This window comes from Vicugna pacos, chromosome 16 (assembly GCF_048564905.1).
Source record: "Vicugna pacos chromosome 16, VicPac4, whole genome shotgun sequence".
In the NCBI taxonomy this organism is placed as follows: domain Eukaryota; kingdom Metazoa; phylum Chordata; class Mammalia; order Artiodactyla; family Camelidae; genus Vicugna; species Vicugna pacos.
In genome coordinates this window covers 44,368,507-44,390,929 of record NC_133002.1, presented here as the reverse complement: position 1 = coordinate 44,390,929, position 22,423 = coordinate 44,368,507, and the positions used below count along the sequence as shown (strand labels likewise).

General features: G+C 35.6%; 1 protein-coding gene across 3 annotated transcripts in view; it reads left to right on the top strand.

Moving 5' to 3' along the window:
• The first annotated feature begins 6,349 nt into the window (after nucleotides 1-6,349).
• GOSR1 (golgi SNAP receptor complex member 1) overlaps nucleotides 6,350-22,423 on the top strand; it is a 33,113-nt gene continuing 17,039 nt past the window's right edge. For 2 of the 3 annotated variants that reach the window (XM_006214414.3, XM_072939099.1), the window contains exons 1-6: nucleotides 6,350-6,451; nucleotides 8,769-8,889; nucleotides 14,301-14,388; nucleotides 14,756-14,863; nucleotides 17,823-17,914; nucleotides 20,951-21,025. In XM_006214414.3, coding sequence (XP_006214476.1) covers nucleotides 6,421-6,451; nucleotides 8,769-8,889; nucleotides 14,301-14,388; nucleotides 14,756-14,863; nucleotides 17,823-17,914; nucleotides 20,951-21,025 — 515 coding nt within the window. In that variant the 5' untranslated portion in view covers nucleotides 6,350-6,420. The remainder of the gene's footprint in view (nucleotides 6,452-8,768; nucleotides 8,890-14,300; nucleotides 14,389-14,755; nucleotides 14,864-17,822; nucleotides 17,915-20,950; nucleotides 21,026-22,423) is intronic. The other variant, XM_006214415.4, reaches the window with a different exon arrangement.

Below are 22,423 nucleotides of genomic sequence, written 5' to 3'. Positions count from 1 at the left end.
ATGAATGCTCAGTGCTAAGGCACTACTTAGTTATGAATAATGCCATCATGCAGGTCTTCATCTCTTCTTATGTGTAGTTAGAATGCCAACTGATGCTATGCTATTTACAAACCTCACATAAATACATCATCGCCCGGAATTCAAAAGCAATGAAATCAGCATATAAAGCCGATTTTAAATTTACTGTCACAGTTTCCACCTACATTAGTCAATAGCATGTTAAAAAAAATAAAAAAGCATACATATTCTCTCTTTGGCATTTGGCTGGGGTCAGATGGAATCCTAGTCCCTGTTACTGTGTAAACAAGCAATAATTGGAGTAGAATGTTTTTCAAGTTTAGAGGCCAACCTGGAAGAAGTTTGAAACAGAAGGATGAAAAGCTTGATTAGACTGAAAAAATGTGGTATTTGGAAGTGGGAGTATAGTGAGATGGATGTCTCAAATCCAGCTAAGACCATTTATTTTGACTCAGTTAAAAGCATTATGAAGATGTCATGAAATAGTCAAAGCTGTAGGTGGAAAAATGAAAGCTGGAGGAGAAATTTACGGAGGAATATGTAGAAAGAGGTTGTGGATTAAATAGAAATTAAATAGAAATTTTAACATGGGTTATATTCTGTTTGTCACTGAGGTTGAATCAAAGTGAAAGGGTCATGGGGAAGGTCTAAACTGCTAGCTCTGAATATCACTATTAATTTTGAGTATTTGGAGTTATTCCAATATTTATAATTATTATCATCAATTATTATTGCATAATTCCTATTAGAGTTTTTTTGAGATCAAACAGGCTTCTGATTTGGCATTTGAAAGATGTTAGGTGCCCAGAAGAATTGATCCTAAAGATAGTTAGGGAATGGGATAGATGGGAAGTGGGCATATCATGGTAACAGCTGAATTGAATGACTGCTAGAGTTAAAAAATTATTTTAGAAGATGTAGATGTATAGAAAAGTCACAAAGATAATATAGAGTTGGCTGCTGGACTTTTATTTGGAGGATGTGGGTGTTGGGAGGGCAAAAGAGGAAGGATTGTACAGTTTGCTATTCAGCAGGACTTGAATGGAACACATTTGAAAGGGAATGGGCATAGGAAACTTGATGTCTAGAACCGAGTCTGGTATGCATAGCCTCCGTGGTCCAGGTGTCAAGCCGCATGGGACTACTTCTGTCTGACTGAGTTAAACTCAGATCTTCTCAAGTGAGATATCTCCATCCTAGATTTGGAGGAGATCTCACTATTTTTCAAGAGCAATGACCAAATATGAGCAAAGATAACCAAGTATGCAGTAAAATAAGATACTACCAGTAATAAAGCAGAAAAAGTTCACCAGTTTAGACGATGACATTATCAAACACTGTACAACAAATAAACTTACTGTTTTCAAAGAAATAAAAGATAAACCTGAGATTATCATAGGAAACTACAAAATAATAGAATTTCTAGAAATTAAAATACAGAAACTAAAATTAAATGGATAGTTGCAATGGCTGATTGGACACAGAGAAGCAGGAACAAGAAGATAGATCCATAGAGATTCTCTTACACAGCACAGAGACAAATGCTAGGAAATAGATAGGAGAAGGTAAAAATACGACTAATGCACGTTTGATAATCAGTTCTAGAGGGAAAGGAGAGAAAGAATGAAGCACAGAAAACGATTTTAAGAGACAACAATGGAGAATTTTCCAAACTTGATAAATGATCTATACATTAAAGACACTTCATCCAAGCCACAAGAAGTAAATATCCACATCTAGACACATAGGTGAAACTGCTGAGCACCAGAGACAAAAAAATGTAAGGCAGTCAGAGAGAAAAGAAATTAACTTCAAAGAATTAGCAATTAGATTAAGAGATTAGAATCACTCCCCACAATGAAAACCAGTGCAGTGAAATTATACTTCAAAAGTGCCAGGGAAAACATGAACTCCCAACATAGAATTCTATACTGATCGTATCTTTCAAGAATGAGAGTGAACTTCCAGGTAGCTGAAAACTGGTGGCAACCTTAGCTACACGTCTCCCAATATTTCATTGCAAAATAATGCAAAAAACAAGAAGGAAAAAGTAAGTCTATATAGAAACTTCAGGGTAACTTGAAGCAAGAGAATTTTGAAACTTCAAACTAATGATAAAATGAGAAAAACCACCAAATCTCAGCATATACTCTCATAAGCCTGCCCCTACACCACCTCAGTGCAAGGCTTTGTTGAGAGAAGGGAGAGAGATGAATCGCAAGAAAGACAGAAAAAGGATGCTAGCAAATAGGCCTAAAGTTAGTGGAAAACTACTAACAGAAAGACTAAGTCTGAACGGTCTAAAAAATGTGCCCAAACATGTCCAAACAGAGCACAGTCTATAGAGAAGGGGCTTCAGAGTGAGTACAATTTGTAGGGGCTGGTATAATTTAAGGGGGAGGCAATCTCCGAAACACTAGCTTCTGGTGAAAGAAAAAAGTGAAAAAGGAGAAGCACCTACTGACAATTAGGTGATGAAAGTGAAAAGGAAAAAATGGAAATGTAGAGTCTTGCAAGACAACTGCAAACTGCAAAACTGGAACACTTACAACCCCTCCCTCTCACCAACCCAGACCAACAAAAGCCCCACGAAAGCACGTGAACTTTGCTGTGTTGACAGATGAGATCTCAGCCATGAAGCATGGAAATGTCAATAACAGATAGGAACACTGATAAGGAAGAAACAAATTTGTCATTATTCGTAGGCATGATTATGTGTGGGAAATACAAAATAATCTACAGGTTAAGTCAGAAATAATGATAACTTAGTTCTACTTCCAGCTATGGGTGGATTGGCTTTAAACAGAAAGACCTTCCCATCAAGAATAAATAGAAAAGCTAGATCTTTTTTTGAAGATTTTTATTTATTTTTATTTGGGAGGGGGGAGGTAATTAGGTTTATTTATTTATGTTTAGAGGGAATACTAGGGATCAAACCCAGGGCCTCGTGCATGCTAAGCATGCGCTCTACCACTTGAGCTGTACCCTTTCCCCCCAGAAAAGCTGGATTTAAGAACAACAACAACAAGAAGACCTGTTGAAAGATCAGAGAGCTACTAAGGTAACAGGGACCCTAGGGGGTCAAGATCCTAGCAAAGGGAGTTCAGGGGGGTGAAAATAACCAAGTTTTCACCTGAGGCATTTGTTGATTCATAAGTGGTGACTAAGGGAGACACCTAGTAGTAGAGACGCCAGGCAGGAGGCAGAGAAGCCACCCAGAAGCTTTTAGCAGTACTGCTGGTGCCGGGAAATATGAATTCAGCACCTATCAAGAAAAGGGGGCACCACAACAGCTTTTCAGTTAGGACACTTGAATGGCTACACGTTAGGAGTAAGGGCTAATCAGAAGCAGACCAATTTTCACAATCTCAGAATTCCACTTGGCATCAGTCCCACTACCTACTGGAGTAAGCTGTTCTGTCCCTGAACTGCCTGCAAGATGCAACAGTAAAGTGTGTGGAGGAAGATACCACCTGGCGCCTCAAATGACTACTACTAATTTTAATCTATAATATACAGCATCCAATCAAACGTTACCTTTATTGTCACATACCAAATGTTGAAAGATCAAGAAAAAAGCAGAAACAGTCCCATGAGAGTGACAGATTTTTTTCAGTTACCATCAGAACCTTATTTAAAATAATGGTAAGGAATAAATCCAAGAAAGTAGAAAAAACAGGATGAAGAATTTTTAGCAGATAATTAAAATCTATTAGAAATTAAATGGAGGCTTTCAATTCTGGACAAAATGGACTAGATACATTTCTCTTCTATTCCTCCCATAAGCACAGCAACAAAAAACTCGTGCATTATATATAAAACAAATAAGGATACTCAAAGGTGGAGAGAAGGCAGACCAGCTAGGAACCTCCAAGGAATCTCCAGCACCCAAGGAATGACACGGTGCTGAGTTTCCTGGGTTTTCTTTTTGCTTCAGATATCCCATAATGGGTGCTGGAGAAGCTGGCAACCAGGAATGCCAAAGGGTGCAGACAGAAAAAAAAGAAAAAAGAAAAAAACCCAAGGAAAAAACTTCTCTAGCCAAAGGACCAGGAAAGGGACAGCCTACTAGGACAAAATAGTTTTAGATAATAATTGTACTACTCCAGGCAAATTCTACAGGAAAAACTGAGGCTCATCTCTACCCTCTGCCAGCAAAGGCTGAATGGGGAGTCTAGACTCCACCTTCTGGCTGTGATGAAGCACTCTTTCCCACTACCTGGGTGGTATCAAAGAAGCCCACGTGGAGAGGACTTCCAGGACTTCCACCACCACACAGCGATAAGGAGGCTTCATAGCATCAGTGGAGGGCACGTGGGGAGCAGTAACAAGTCACCTTCCTCACCTGGGGTATCAGAAAAGGCCAAAGGAGAGCCTGAACTTTCACTCTCACCTGGTAGTAACAAGGCAGTTCCCCCACCTTTCCCATCAGCATAGCGTCAGAGGAGTTCTGCTTCAACAGGGGTTTTAAATAAGATCCAGAGCCTTGTAATACCTTGAATATCCAGGATACATTTTTTTAAATCACTCATGACACAAAGAATCCAGAAATTTTCAACCTGAATGACAGAAGAAATAAAAGACAACAGATACCAACATCAAAATGACACAGACATTGGCATTATCTAACAAGGATAGAATAAAAATATTTCAGTGAGCAATTACAAATGATCTTAGAACAAATGATAAAAGTTTCAGCAAAAAAAAGTCTCAGCAAATAAATACAAGATATAATGAGAAATCAAATAGAAATTTTAGATCTGAAAAACACAATAATTAAAATAAAAAACACAGTGAATGGGCTCGACGGCAGAATGAAGGAGACAGAGCCAAGACACACCCGTTAGTGAACCTGAAGACAGAAGAGTAGAAATTACCCAACCCGAACAACAGAAAATAGACTGAAAAAAATTAGTAGAGCCTCAGGGATATTAAGGGTTATAACAAAAGATTTAGCATTCACATCATCAAAGTCCCAAAAGGAGAAGAATAAGAGGGTGGGGCAGAAAAGGTATGAGAAGAAACAAGGGCTGAAAATTTCCCGAATGTGCCAATAGACATAAACCTAAGATTCAAGAAGCTGAGTAAATCCCAAACTGGATAAAACCGAAGAAATCTACACTGTCACACTATAATCAACCCTCTGGCAACTAAAGAAAAAGAAAAAGTTTTGAAAGCACAGAGAGAGAAAAGACACCTTAGCTACAGTGGAAAAACAACTCAAGTAACAGCCAATTTCTCATCAGAAACTGTGGAAGCAAAACGGAATTGGCACAATTTTCAAGTGCAGTAAAAAAGAAACTGTCAACCCCAGATTCTGTATCTGGCAACAATATCTTTCAGAAAAGAATGGGAAATCAAGACATCTTGGATGAAGAAAAACTAATAGAATTTGTTTCCAGCTCACCTACTCTTTAAAAAAAAAAGGCTAAAGGAAGTTCTTGAAACAGAAAGAAAATGATTTAAAAAAAAAAAAAGAATCTTGGAACACCAGAAAGGAAGAAAGAAAAGCGGGAAGGGTAAAATATGTGTAAACACTAGGCATTCCTTCTTCTTTTAAACTTTGTAAGTTATGTTTGACAGTTGAAGCAAAAATTATAACATTGTCTGGTGTGGTTCGCGGCGAATGTAGAGGAAATATTAAATACAATTATAAATGGCAGTGAGTAAAGGGACAGGTGTGATTTTAAAATCTTTACAAGAGGTAAGGTTTCCACATTTCACCAGAACTGGTGAAATATGGACACAATTAGACTGTGATCATTTATGTATCTATAAAGGGTGGGTTCGGACAGCAGATTTTAACAGGTTGAGGGGTCAGGATGAGGTGCATGGAAGCTGCACACACTTTCTAGATTTGGGGCCTGAAAACGAAGGAGGGCTGGGTCTCTACTGTAGACAGAGGAAGAGGTAGCCAGTGGAGAAGGGCACATATGTCAGAGATGTGGGATAATGGAGCAAGGGCGGAGTGAGGATGAAGGGGGTTTGTCTTGGGAAGAAAAAAGCCTCTGGCTCCGAGAAGAGGAGGCTGGCTGAAGATACACATTTGAGAGAAAGTGAGGGAAGCAGGCAGTTGCATAATGAGAATGACTTTCTTCTCAGCCTAGGAGCTCCCTGCTAGAGAGGGGGTAAACCTAGCTGGCGGCGATGGTGCAGGTTTGGGGCGCGGAGAGCGGATACGAACACCAGAAAGACAGATACTCAGGGCGTGTCAGGCGCTAAACCTGTTTTCAGTCTCGCTATTCAAAAGGTGTAAAATGACGGCTTGACCGCCAGGTGGCGGTGTCTATGGAAGCCCACGTATCCCATCAGCCCTGGCGGCAGGCGGAAGAAGGCGTGGAGGTGACTCTCTAGCTTGCGTCGCCTCTACTCTCCTATCCCCACTGACGTTGGACAACAAAGATGGCGGCAGGAACCAGCAATTACTGGGAAGGTGAGGGGAGAGCTCCGTGAGGGTCTCGCCGAGGAGCAGAGGGGCTGAGGGAGGACCGGTTTAGGGGCAGGCAGCAGAGGGAAGAGCTTGCCCTCCGGAACGGCCGAGCTGCGGGCGGGGCTGGTCTAGGGGGAGCCCCGAGGCCTGGGGGCTGAAGAGACCGTACGGTCTGCGGAGGGGCTGACCTGAGAGGCAGCGAGACTTGAGGCAGAGGTTGGGCAGAGAGGGCAGAGCCGGAACCGAGAGGAAGAGGGGCCGGAGTCACCGGAGGAGAGCTGGGTTGAGGGGGTAGCGAAACTCGGAGGAAGGGGCTTGGGGCATGAACTCTGGGAGGAAACCAGTGTTAAGGGAGAATGTCCCGAGCCCAGGAGACAGGAAGAGTCAGCGCCTTAAGAGCTGAGGTCACTGTTGGACAATTGAGTAGGAAAAGAGAAAGGAGGAACTTGCCCATCCGGTCCATCGAGGGAAGTTGTGTGAGCCTACTGGGTCCCCTTGGCAGCTTCAGCCTGGGACTCCGTGGATTGGGTGTCGAGTCGCGTCTGAAGGCAGAGGAAATAACTTTACCCTCTGCTCTGGAGATCGGTTTTGTTAAGAGAAAGTTGAGAGATCAGTGTGAATTGTAGTTATTGCATTTGGCTTACCTCGTCTACCAAAAAAACCATCTTGTGATTTGACAAGTACATTTATTTAATTCCTGAAAATATGGTTCGATAAAGTGAATTCATGTAAAAATTCATTCCTGGACCATGATGATGAACAAAGATCAGAGAAGGCTCAGCCTGTTCTTTCAATTGTCTCTGCTTTACTTTAGAATAGAAACTACTCTCCAAATCTCTTTTCCCTTTTAACCTGTTTCCTGTTGCTACCCACTGAAGCCTTTGGAAACCACAAATAACAGTATTGTCACTATCAGCGACTTGCTCTAAACTACCTAATTCCAAGTTCATCCATACTTGCCTGTCATACTTAGGAAATGCTTTTACCTTGATGTTCTCTACTAGAGAAGACAGTTACTAATTACAGAGAAGTATGCTTTTAGTTTGAAACATGTATTAAAACGTCTATTTGAAATGTGTGTGCTAGCTAGAAAATATGTTTAAATTTGGTAAAAGTGGCTATCGGTCACTTGGATGCTAGTCATTATGCTGTACTGTTTTGAAGCACCATGCTGTAATAATTACAACAGCTTATTATTGCCAGCCTGTACTATGTCAAGTGCTTTAAACACATGATTACTAATGCATAGAAAACCCCTGAAGAGACGGATTTAAAAAACAAAAAGTAGAGGCTCATAAGTGAAGTAGATTATGAATGCATCTCAGAGCCAATTCTCAGAATCTAAGAACTTTAGGCAGAATTGAGGTTCTAACTGAGATTTGTCCCTGGGAAAATGTTCTCCACTGTATTACCTGCATGCTGCGATCCTACTTCTGGTTGCGGATAAAGTATACTGAAATAATATTTTGTGTTAATTATTCCTAAAAGATGAGATCTTCATAGTATGCCTTGTATTATCGCAACCTTTTTATTTTGACCTCTACTTCACTATGAATGAATGAGTGTACTCGCATCTAGATACGGCTTCTCTCACTCAGCCACTTAAATGCCAGACTATTACACTAATTTCTCTGCATGTTTGTTTGCTTATTTTAAAATGTATGCTCTTATTTCTATCATACTTAAATTTGACCTTGTTGGTAGCACATTGTTTACTGTTAATTTCAGCCTCTCCAGATTTCTTTTAGTAAGCTTATTGGAAGACAATTTTTTAAATCTTTGTCAATGATCTTTTCTTTACACTCAATCTCTTAATCACTCTACTATTAAGAATTTCATAAGCCTAGTAAAGCTTTGGGACATTAAGAGATAGGAAAATCCTTGTCAAAAACAGTGATGGATTCTTTTTTGTAAAGTTAGCTGGTAAATTGATATAATGCTGGTCATAAACCATATTCAGTTCCTTTGTGATTTGTATTCTTTTCTGTTTTCCCCTGAATTACAAAATTTTAGTTATTGCTGTAGAAACAATTTCAGGGATGTTAGAACAACATTTGTTGTCTAGCTGTTTTTGAGATAAAGCTGAAATTTTGCATCTCCCACTGTTTCTCCCCTTTTTGCCCCATCTGAAGTTTAAATAAATGACAATTTGCTTTCCTGGATAAGTGTTATATTTCCTTCTTTCAACAGTTGTCTTTAAGGGAGAATTTAGATACATGATCATTTTCAGTAGTTTTTTTCTTCAGAAAACTTTTGTGATTTTTATATCTATCAGTGGACTTGCTGTGTCTAATTATTTGCTTTTATAATTTTGTTAAAGATCTTAGGAAACAGGCTCGACAGCTGGAAAATGAACTTGACCTGAAACTAGTTTCCTTCAGTAAACTGTGTACAAGTTACAGTCACAGCAGTGCCCGAGATGGAAGACGCGACAGGTATAGGTACTACCAAATTCTCTCTCTTATGCCTTAAACTTTATAATGTTTTAAAGTATTAAAATATAAAGTAAAATATGTAACTCTGTAATTTGGTGTGTTGGTGTTTGTTGTTTTTTAGAGATTATAAAAATTCGTAATTCTTGAGACTAAACGTGTATTTGGGATCCTCAAGCAAAGATTGTGGTGTTGTTAGGAGGAAAGTGCTAAGGCTTAAGGATGAATTTGCCTCAGAAATGAGTTTCTATTTCAGCTACTGTAAGGAAATGTGATTGCTCTGCCCACATTATATTTCTTATATTTTCTGATTGCTGTATGGATCTGAGGAACTACTCAAGTGCAGAGTATACCCACTGCTGCTAACCCGGTGTTTTAGAATGAATCTGATGCAGAGTGTATCCTCACTATTGATCATCTAAGCTTTTTAAATTTTGATTCTTTTTTAAGAAACTGGAATACTACTATTTTGAACATACGGAAACCGTTATTCCTATCTTTGAATCTCATTTTAGGCCATCCACTCATTTCAAAGAATATTAGAAAATATTGAAGACACTAAGAAAGATATAAAGAATAATATAATGTAAACAACAAGTTTATGCTGTATAGTACAGGGAATTGTATTTAATATCACTATCAGTAGTAACTTATAGTGAAAGAGAATGTGAAAATGAATATATGTATGTTCCTATGTGACTGAAGTATTGTGCTGTACACCAGAAATTGACACAGCATTGTAACTGCCTATAGTTCAATAAAAATATATTTTAAAAAAATAATAATATAATGGATCCCCAAGTGCCTGTCTCCTACTTTAAGAAATAATCATGACCAATTCAACTGAAGCCCCGACGGCATCTCATTTTCTCCCTCCCCATAGTCTCCATATATTTTTACTACATGGCGTTTGTATTCCTAAACAATTCCTGGTATCCTACTATAGTTATTTTGCAACTTGCTTTCTTGTTTAACATTAGTTTTCAGATTAAACTATGGATACATTTAACTCTGATATATTCATTTGCTGCATATAGTATTATACTGTATGACTGTATCACAGCTTATTCTGTGGGTGCACATTGTTTCTAATTTTTGCTAACTAATAATAATTTAAATAGCTGACACAGTGTTTATCATGTCTTGGGTGCTGTTTTAAGAGCTTTATAGAAAGGCTACTGGGAACATTTTTGCCTATAAAAATATTTCTGTGTATCTAGCAGTAGAATTGCTGATTCCTGACTTGGTACTTGTTATCCTCTCTTTATTTTACATCCTTTGGGATTGGTGGTGGGTTGGATATTTTTCAGCTAATAATAATAAAAACAATAAAAATTTAGCTTGGATTTGAACTCAGGTCTTTCTATATCCAGAGCCCATGCTCCAAATCTTTTTGTGTCCTTTCCAACAGAAGATTCATTTCAGTACTATAGCCAGAGTGTTTCTTCTTTTTATAAGGTCACATTATTAAAGATAGCAGGGCCAACATATTGACTCCAGAAGCTAAAAGTGGGCTGTTGGCATGTAACATAGCTTTGACTGCAGTACATTGCTTTGGGCTCACCTTTCCTTAGCAAGTAAAGAAAATGAGGACTGTTCTTTTCTATGAGTAAACTTATTTTATCACTGGAAAGCATTTTTCCTGAAAATAAGTCTGCCGCTTGCCTATGCCAGTGAGTATGTAATTTTAAAACCCCAAACTGTGAAGAGATATAATTCATGATACTTTTTCTGTGTTCTCTGTGTTTCATGAACTTATTACGTGCATGCCTTGTTTTATTGTGCTTTGCTTTATTGCTCTTTATATATGTTACATTTTTTACAAATTGAAGGTTTATGGCAACCTTGTGTCTAGCAAGTCTGTGGGTGCCATTTTTCCAGTAGCATTTGCTCACTTTGTGTCTCTGTGTCACATTCTGGTAATTCTCGCAAAATGCCAAACTTTTTCATTATTACTGTGTTTCTTATGGTGATCTGTGATCAGTGATCTTTGATGTTACTATCCTAATTTTGACGGGACGCCATGAACTGCACCCATATAAGATGGCAAACTTAGTCCATAAATGTCGTGTGGGTTCTGACTGCTCCACAGACAGATCATTCCCCCATCTCTTTCCCTTTTGCTCAGGTCTCCCTATTCCCTGAGACACAACAGTATTACAGTTAGACCAGTTAATAACCCTACAGCGACCTCTAAGTGTTCAAGTGAAAGGAAGAATTGTTGCATGTCTCTCACTTTAAATCAAATTTAAATCAAAAGCTAGAAATGATGAAGCTTAGTGAGGAAAGTGTATTGAAAGTCAAGGTAGGTCGAAAGCTAGGCCTGTTATGCCAAATAACCAACTTGTGAATGCAAAAGAAAAGTTCTTGAAGGAAATTGAGAAGTGCTACTCCAGCAAATACAAGAATGATAAAGTGAAAAGCCTTGTTGCTGATACAGGAAAAGTTTCAGTGGTCTGAATAGAAGATCAAATCAGCCACAACATTCCCTTACGGCAAAGTCTAATCCAGAGCAAGGCCCTGACTCTTTTCAATTCTGTGAAGATTGAGAGAGGTCAGGAAGCTGCAGAAGAAAAGTTTGAAGGCAGTTGATGTAGGTTCATGAAGTTTAAGGAAAGAAGTCATTGCCATAACATAAAAGTGCAAGGTGAAGCCCAAGTGCTGATGTAGAAGCTGCAGCACGTTATCTGGGATCTAGATAAGACAATGAAAGTGGCTACCGTAAAGAGCAGATTTTTTAATTTAAGTGAAACAGCCTTCTGTTGGAAGAAGATGCCGTAGCCAGAGAGAAGAGGTCAGTGCCTGGCCGCCTCAAAGGAGAGGCTGGCAAATGTTAACCACTATATATAAAAATAGATAAAAAACAAATTTCTTCTATATAGCACAGGGAATCATATTCAATATCTTGTAATAACCCTTAATGAAAAAGAATATATGTATATATATGCATGACAGGGACATTATGCTGTACACCAGAAACTGACACATTATAACTGACTGTAATTAAAAAAAAAAAAAAAGGATCTGACTCTCTCGTTAGGGGCTAATTGTGGCTGATGACTTTAAGTTGAAGCCAGTGCTCGTTTACCATTCCAGAAATCTTAGGGCCCTTAAAATTATGCTAAATCTACTCTGCCTGTGTTCTGTAAATGGAACAAAGCCTAGATGATAGCACATCTGTTTATAACATGTAGCAATAAAGTATTTTTAAATTAAGGTATGTGCATTGTTTTTTTTAGACACGGTGCTATATTGCACACTTAATAGACTTCAGTAAAGTGTGAACAACTTAAATATGCAGTAAGAAACAAAAAAATTAGTGTGACTCACTTTATTGAGATATTTGCTGTCTTACGGTGGTCTGGAACTAAACCTGCAATGTCTCTGAGATACGCCCATACTTTTATGACTCCTTTGAAGGAAAAACTATTTTAAAACATTCCCTTAGAAATTCTACAACAAATTGGGAACGATTTTGTGGAATTATTTCAGCCTAGTTGTCCCCTTTAATAAGAAACCTAAGGCCATGAGAATCAAGATGCAGTTTGCATTCTAAAGTGTTTTGTTTGTTGCCCAGGTTGAAAGTGTGACATAATGAATAAGCTCAATGATGACCAGAATTTTTCTTCCAGGAGGAATTTTTTTGCTTTCTACTTTTGAGAACTTTATGTATGAATCGTCACATACCTGTAAAATGAATTAAATTTAACTGAATTTTATTATTGTGGAGACTGTATTTTTGACCATTTCCCTGTTGTATACTTTTCTGAGAATGCTGAATGTAGAGATTGCCTCCTCATTCATTCAACAAGTATCCAGTGAGCATCTACCATGTGCCAGGCACTATTCTAGGTGCTAAGCATATATATGTTTGTGTGTGTGTATGTATATATATATGTTTCTGTGAATAAGACAGGGGCAGTTTTCCTCCTCACGGAGCTTACATCATTATCCCATTGTTCTTTTTCATACATCTGGCAGGGGAGGATCTGTATCAGTAGAATATAGAGAATTTTGCTGGGCGTATTTTAAGAGATAACCACAGAACGTCGGGTTATCTCATGTAATAAAGAATGAGATATTTTGATATATTTGAAGGCAAATAAATTTTTTAAAGAAATAAAAATTTGGACCTAATTAAACATCTTAAAAATCCTCCTTATTAGCTGCTTTTTGGCTGTTTCACTCCTTGTCACTATTGCTGTAGGTATGCATATGGAGAAGGGATATAGCCAAGGTAATTTTTGCTGTTAAACTGGTGATTTAATCTGTTTTCATTCACTGCTCTCAAGCACTATCGCAGGACAAGACAAAGTCTTCGTTAAGATTGTAGAGCATAGTCATTGCCTGGGTGTTTGTCTGTGTTCAGTATAACTGAGATCTGTATTGAGCTGAAGCTGCTCATATGATGATATATACAACTTATGGACCTAATGAAGGTTAGTGGTTTTTCAGAAGAGGCAAAAGACACTTTCAAGACATGGTTTTAGAATTTGAATCTGTCAAACGTAAGTTTCACTTGTAAAAACATAGGTCTGACTATTCAGATTTTAAAAGACAGTTCAGCACATTTTTGCAAAACAAAATAGAAACGATTGTATAATATAAGTGCAAATGTAAAGGGTTGGTACTACAGCTTCCCTGCTGGATGTGGCTATCTATATTAGACTTAAAGCCAGTTCCTGATTATTTAATAACTAGTTATCCAATTTTTGGGTCATTTAAATCTCCATTTTATTTATTGGAAAGAGTCATGGAAGGAAGAGAAAACTTAATTTAAGGTCTAAGGAACCATAATTAAGGTTGAAAAAAAGATTATTCCTCACAGATCTGATAGCAGACATAGTACATTTTATGGTTCCTCTTATATGCTGTACCACATAGTTCTGCAGTTTTAGTTTACGTAGTTTGTTTTTTCAGATTCAGCATTTTATTGCGAACTGCCATAGCTTAAATTACTTTCTTTTGGAAAACAGTAAATGAGCATTTAGAATTTCTTTGCATTATTAAGATTGGATCTATTAAAGCTTGGGACAGTCTTACATTCAATTATATTTTATACTGAATTTAATATTTAGGACATGCGTGATCTTTATAGGAAAATGCCTATGAAATTATAGTTTCTTAAGAAAAATATCTCAGTCCTCTTTAAGAATAATCACATTATTTTAAGTATTTTTAAATGATTAGGTTTAAGTAATGGATTCTCTTTTTATTGAAGTATAGTCAGTTTACAATGTGTTAATTTCTGATGTACAGCATAATGATTGTTATACATATGTATGTTCCTTTTTATATTCTTTTTCATTATAGGCTATTACAAGGTATTGAATACAGCTCCCCTTGTTTATCTATTTCATACATAGTAGTTAGTATCTGCAAATTGGTAATGGATTCTCTTTATTTGAACTTCCCTTTAGCTCTGACACAACACCTCTCTTAAATGGATCAAGCCAAGACAGAATGTTTGAAACAATGGCAATTGAGATTGAACAGCTTTTGGCAAGGGTAAGTACTTTCTGTTAAATGGCTATTTTGTCACTAACTCTGTACTTGTTAGATATGGTATTAGATTATATTAATGCAGTCATATTTATTGAAATCACCCTTCGGTTCAAGTGGCCTCTCCAGGCCACTTGAATTTTGATGACAGCCATTCCAATGTCCTATGGGTGTTATTTTAGCCTTTATGGATTATTTGAGGGATAATGAATCCTTGTCTGCTATCTTCTTGTTTTTGTTTTTTGCTATTAGCCAGAAGGGCATATAGGCAAATAATTTATTTTTATCTCTTTATAGTGCTTTCTAAAATATTTTTATTGGATTTCTTTTTCTTTCTTTCTTTTCTTTTCTTTTCCTTTTTCTTTTTTTTTAGCTTACAGGAGTAAATGATAAAATGGCAGAATATACCAACAGTGCAGGTGTCCCCTCCTTGAATGCGGCACTGATGCATACATTACAGCGACACAGAGACATATTGCAGGTAAAATACTGGGCTGGAGATTTTTATGTTATTATAGGAGGGTTTTTTTTTTAATTTGTGAATGGAATGTGTGCCCATGTATTTATTTAAGAGAGCAATGGGGAAAAAAATCTGAGAGGATAAATACAATGCTATAGACATTTGTCGTATTTCATTTTTTTTTTCTTGGTATTATAAAATTCTGAAAATATGTAATAGCTCTTGCTTTTGCCTGGTAAAATTAAATAATATTCATTAGTAAGTAAACATACTTCTACTGTGGGAGACCTTGCTTGCTAGCTAGCTGAAACTGAAATAGCCAGTGGTCAGTCATAAGCAACAGTATGATGGTTTCTTTCATCAGGCTTTGAAGATAACATAGAAAAGGAATAATTTGCTGTATTTAGTATACGTTTGAGAAAATATTAAAAGTGTACCAATGAAATGAATAAACTTAAAAATTTACATGGGGGTTGTTAAAGATATAGTAATACAAATAGGAAGGCAAATATATTTAATATTGAAAAAATTCAGCCGTTTTTAATTTTTAAACTCCTGTTAAAAAGTAGGAATAGAAGGATACTTTATTTACCTAATGCACTAATGTGTTTATCAGGTTAAAAGCTATCATCATGCTTAATAATAAAGCCCTAAAAAACTTCTCATTGAAGAGAAAAACAAGACAAGAATACACACAATCCCCACAGACATTTAACATTATTTTGGAAGTTCTTGGTGGTTCAGTTACACAGTAAAAAGAAACAAGATATAAATTTTGAAAAGGAAGAGACAAAAACTGTGTTATATGGCAGTGATAAGATTATATAGCTAATACAACCAAGAAAACTAAAAAAAAAAAAATTAGAAACAAATTCAATAAGTTGATGGCTTACAAAATTAATATATAACAGCAGGTAGTTTCCTACACACAAACAGTAATTGATCAGAAAATACAATGGAAGAAACTATAAAACTTTTATGTATAAATTTAGTAAGAAATGTATAGGACTTGTATATATAAAACTCTACTGAGGAACATAAAAGAAGATTTACTTTGCTTCTGGATGGGAAGCTTTCTCTCTAAATCAACCTATAAACTGAGTACTGTCCCAATGTACAGGGTGTTTTGTTGGTTGTTTCATTAAAAAAAAAATGGCAAAATGACACTTGAGTTTATTTGGAATTACAGAATACAAGAATAACCAAGAAAAAAACATGTGAAAATGGAGATAAGTAGTAAAGGATGCCTGGTTCTACCACATATTAAAACCCGTTAAGAAGCTAGAATAATTAAGACAGTTTAATTCTGGAGAAAAAGTAGACTAATAGAAAAGAATAGAGTTCATATATAGACCCAAGTACGCATGAAAATTTAGTTTCTGATAAAAGAGCTATTTTAATTCAATAGGGGAAAGAGAGATTATAAAATAAATAGAGCTGTAACAATTGACTAATTATTTGTGGGGAGGGGAACCCTCAGTTTCTAACCCATTCCTCTTATCCAGAGTAAATTCCAAGTTGACCAAAGGTTTATATTTACAAAAGGAAACTATAAAGGTTCAGAATAAAGAAAGCATGGATGGTTTACACATTTTGAGGTAGTAAAGGACTGTCCTAAGCAAGACCTAATACCAGAAACTATAACAAATGACTAACTTACTTAATGTACATAGAAATAAGAAAAAGATAAGCTAGTGAGGAAATGGTCATATGAACTTGGTATTTACAGAAAATGAGTGGCCAAAACCATAAAAATGTGGTCAGCCACATTCCCAAATGAAAAATATACAAATCAAAATAAGATAATTTTTCAACTGTCAGATTAGCAAATAATAAAACATTTGTAACCTATTATTGACAAGAGTGTAGAAAAATGGGCACTCATCCATTTGCTGAGAACACAAGTTAGTCTAGAAGGCAGTTTAGCATTATCAAAATGTTCATGTAAGATTCTTTGACCCAGTTAATCTGCTAGGCATTTACCCTTTAAATACACTTAGAGAGTTCAGTGAAGTATATACAAGAATGTTTTTTGAACCATTTTTTTAGCAGCAAAAAAAAAAAAGGCAACTACAATGTTTATCAGTAGGGAGTTTATTAAATTACAGAATCATAGATAGAATTCTATATAGCTATTAAAAAGATTTCTATTTGCTAATATGGAAAGATTACTTGACATTTTATGAACTACAGAAAACAAGGCATGGTAGAATATAATATGATTTCTTTAGCATAAATGAAAAGAAATAATAGAAACATATTTCCTGAAAGAAAATGATGGAAAATGATGATAATGTTATGAACTGTTGAGCAGGGTGGTTTTTACATTTACCCTTTTGGTGCTCTTTTAGTTGGCACCCTGTGTTGAGCCATTATTTTTGTTTTTAAAGGGCCAATGGGCTCTCTGAGAGGTGGGATTATGTTTTCTGTCTTCTTTATATAGTTTTCTGAATTTTTAAAAGTAATGAGTATTCCTTAATATCTTAGAAATATGGTAGAAAAAGAAAGGAAAATATTTGAAGATTATTTTATTCTTTACATTTCTCTTGGTACTATTCTTCCTTTGATTGGTTTAGAAATTAAATTTCTGCAGGAGTTCCAAAAGGATGAAATTTGAAAATAAGCTCCATTAGGTGCACTTATGAGTAGAAAGAGCATCTTAAGTTTTATCCTAGGTGATTTGAAGTCATTTTATCTAAGGACTACTGTTTCTTTACAATTAAGCTCCGTAAGACAAGATACTAAGGGATACGAAGGTGGTTTAGTGGCACTATTACCCTAGCTCCAAATTGTTTTTATTTGAAAGAAGTTGGTCATTCTTCAGGAAAGTGATTATAATGTTATTTTTACCTCTTGGCAATTTGGTTTCTTAAATAGCAGATTTTTTGACAGAAATTTAAATATAACAATACATAACTGGCTCAATAATATGAACGTTTATAATTAGCTTATGCTGAGACTGGATGTTGATTTATTGCAGGATTATACACATGAATTCCATAAAACCAAAGCAAACTTTATGGCAATACGGGAAAGGGAGAATCTCATGGGATCAGTACGAAAGGATATTGAGTAAGTTACCTTTTATATTATTTTGTAGGATGTTTATTCAGAATTAGATTTAGAGTATATCCATGATTAACAGCAAACTGATGAGCAGAACCATGATTTAGATTTCAAGGTTTCTAATTTCCATTTCACTGTTCTTTAAACTTTGCTGCTACAGTATGGCCCTAATCTACTTTGCTGGCCTTATCTCCAGCTTCCCATGGTTTTATCATTGGCTCCTGGCAACCTTGACTTTCCTGTCTTAATTCAAAGTCCAGTTTAGATGATGTCTTTGGGAGTTTTTCTCTGATCTACCACCCACCTTGAGAATTATAACATTACCAATAACTGAAGCTCTGTGTGTTTCCCTTCCTGATTACCACCTGTCCCCCTACCCTCTTTCCCTTACGCCAACAATTATATATTCAGGTAGCCATCAAAGTAGTCTTTATTTCCCTAGAATAAAGTCATAATCTTCTGTCAAATTTCTTAAAGACTTCCAACATTTTTATGCTGCTCTCATCCATAATTTTAAAAATATGTTCTTTTCTTCCATCCCTTTACCTCACCTTCCATAATATATTCTGGCATTTCATACACATTTTTGAAAATTTTTTTGCAACTGTGTATGACTGGCAAGGTTAAATCCATTGGGCATTTAATTAAACCTGCAGACTTTGCACTTTTGGACCATCTGTTGATGCCTGTCGTTGTCTCACGTGTGGTAAGTTTATGGTACTTAGGTTTCATAAGTATACTTAGTTTCATAAACTGTGGTATGGACTACCATGTCATAAACTGATACATATCACGTGTACTCTAATAAACATTTTCTTAGAGACCCTTTATTTTGTTGTAACAGTAAAATAGTTTTGTAGCAGAAATCATTTAATATTCATTCTATTCAAAATTTTTGTCCATAACTTTAAACCCAAGAGTATCCAGTCACCAGAATTTCTACCTCCAGAAATTATCTTGGAAAATTGATTTTTATTTTTGTCTCTGTCTTATCTATGTTCTTATCTTTATATATATATGTATATGTATACTTATATATATGTTTATATATAGTCATGTGTACTTTGTGTAACAAATAAGAGTGAAAAAAATGAAACATTTTTGCCATATCAGGTATTTTGTAGTATTTATAGTTCTCAGGAACGTGTAAGTCTTGTGTTTAATTTCTTTCTGATCTATTTATATGTATATTTTGAAGAATGAATTGGGGACAACCTTTAATGTGTAGGCATTTAACTACCCCACAATTTGTGAGAATCACTAGACTACAGTCCAGTGTAATAACTTGCTTTCTGAAAGATGATCATAAAAGAAACATGTTCGTTTATTAAACCATTTCCTGATTGCTAACCATGAGTGAGACGCTGTGTCAGTCACAGTGGAAGGTAGAAATGAAAAGACAGATTGGCCCTCTAGGAGTTTATAATCTGGATACTAGAGGGGAGTAAGGCATATACTCAAATTCATGTCATACATGGCAGAATATGATTAGTGAGATGAGATATAGTGGTAATAACTAATATTTAAAATTTTTTTGCAGTTGCACACTACTTTGTCATGTTATCTCTTTTTTGGCTTCATACAATCTTTTGGTATAGATAGAAATTATTAGTTGCATTTTATGAGACTAGATATTAAGAGGCTTGTCTACGGTTAACTGGCTAATACATGACAAAGTACAGATTTAAATCCAAATGATCAATCTTCAAGTGCAGTGTGCTCTTGGTTATATACCATGCTGCTTTTCCTGGTCCTTTCTTTCCCGCTGTGTTTTGCACATTAGGCCTGCCACTCAGCCAGTCATACAGTTTTAACGGCGTGACCCTCTTTTGTCTTACTGCAGTATATGTGCAATTACTTCAGTTTTTTGTTTTGTTCTTGGTACTTTATTGGAACTAAAGAGCCAAAACATGAAAGTGTTGATAGTGGTGATACAAGCATTTTCTTGTAAGTTGTAATGATCTTAAGACCAAGATAGAAATCCTTAAGTATGCCAAATTGGCAGATCTTTCACTTCATGTTAGTGCTCCTGAGGCTTCAGTTGATGGGCTGCATGTACCATCGTGAAGGAAAACATTCCATTTTAGTGGCTTCCCTACCCAATGTGCTGTGTAGTAATCAGTCTAAAAACTTTGGTTTTACTCCCTCTTGGAGAAAATAAAGATACAGGATAAAATAGACAAAGAAAGGAAAAGTAATGCTCTAAAGCCCTCTGCTTTCCTCATCTTTTACACTGTCTTCCCAAGCCTTACTCTTCAAGATGAGTTTTCTGAAGCCACCCTGTTCTTCCACACCCCACGACACTGAACATGTTCTGCTTCCTTCCTGGAATAATCTTCCACTTTTTATAACTATAAATTGTCACTCATTCTATAGGATACCCTTTAAGGATTTTCTCTCTCTGAAGAATGTCTCTACATTTCTCACAATCTCTCTAATCTACCTCCTACCCTATAGAAATTACTACTCTCTTCTTTTGTACAAATTATTAAAATAATAGTTCCTATTTATACTGAATTACAGTTACATAATTTATGAACCTCTCTGAACTGTGAACAACATGTGGCTAGGTAGCGTATTTCACTGTTATAATGTCTGGTTTCTAACAAATGTTGAAAAAAGATTTGCTGAATTAGTGAATAAACAAATGGATGAGTAAATATTCTCTTCTTATGTACTTTAGTGAGTTGGAATTTTTGGCAACTGATAAAAAATACAGACTTTTAGAAGCATCATTAATAAATGCATATAAAATTTTTAAAAAGAAAGGGAAAGTAAGACTTTTGTTTGTTTAAGAATGTTGGAATATTTGGTGAAAATAATAAAGTCTGAGGCCTAAATTAGAGAGCCATTCATATTTATATATTTATAATAGATGTCATTCTTAGAAGGAGTTGGAAAGGGTTATACATTTTAATTGTTTAATCAAAGCTATGGAGAGGCTCAATTTGTCCACTTTGGATATTACTAGAGTCAGTCCTTTAATCTTTTTTTTACAGTGTCTGCCAAAAATATTCTTAAATTTTCTTTATTTTGTTCTAGGTCATATAAAAGTGGGTCTGGAGTAAACAACAGAAGAACCGAACTATTTTTGAAAGAACATGACCACCTTCGAAAGTATGTATTATTGAATGTATGCATACTATGTAGTGCATACTTATTGATTCATTTACTTGTCTAGCAAATATTTCATGGTGTTTATTATAGTAAGTGCTTTATTGATGCTAATTCATTTAATTCTTCTGATGATCCTATTTGGTAGAAATACATTTGTTCTGACCATAATTAGGAAAGGTATGATGCTGTCAAATATACAAATCTGCATTCACATTACCTGTAATATGTCTTTTATTGCCTTAATGTTTCTTTTCTTTAGCAAGACTATTGTTCTAATACTTTTGTCCACTAATATAGGTTATTAGTAATACTGATAATACTGAAACTGACTTATGTTTGAATGGATTGATACCACTTATATATGTCAAGAAGCTTTATAAAGAGTAATTGGTCATACATCAAATTCAAAGAAAATATCTTATTTTCTAAGAATTCAGAAGAAAATACCTAAAAACTTGGATAACCACATATATATATATATTTTTTTTTTTTAACAAGCCACCGTACTCTATCCCTGCTTTATCTGTTTTTCCTCTGAAATGTACTGGTTTCTTTATTTTCTTTGTATTTTGTTGTAGAACTTAAGGATCAGAAAATTACTTATCTCTGTGAGCTCAGCCTCTAAGCACTTGAGCAGCTAGTATCCGTGATACTTAAATGATATGAATTATGTTGATATTTGCTGCTGGATGTCATAAATTAGTCATGTCTGTATAAGCTTAATGTACTGTTCAATTTATTTTTCTTTAAAGATCACCACTTTAGGGAGAAGGTATAGCTCAAAGTGGTAGAGCGCATGCTTAGCATGCATGAGGTCCTGGGTTCAATCCCCAGTACCTCCTCTAAAAAAAGTAAATAAATAAGTAAACCTAATTACCTCCATTCCCACTCCTACCCCTCCAGAAAAAACCTAAAAAAAAGATTAGCACTTTAAATATAAGCTGTTGAAATCAGAACACGGAAAGATCAAAACTTTTTTAGAAGTCTGGGTGCTTCTAGTTTCAGAAGTAGATTTTAGTGTTTTCTTAACGTGTTAAATATTATGATTGGCACAAGGGGGCAGTCTTTCCTAGAGTATTTTAGTTTATAGCTATTTATAGCTTTGGTAGTTCTTTTTGTGTTTGAGAGACCACCATAAAAAGAATTTTTTGGATGTTTGCATTACATCCAAAACTATTATTTTTGGGGAGTACAGAGTAATTTGAGGGATAAGGTAACTCAAATAGCACAAAGTAAAGACTAGATTGCATTAACATTCTTGTATTTGTTACCCTAAAAAAAGTTACACAGAAATGCAATCGTTTAATTACTTTTAAGAATTATTTGATGCTGAAAAGAGTATACCAGAGTTATTATATAAATTAATATCCTATATTTCATTATTTCAGAACACACTGT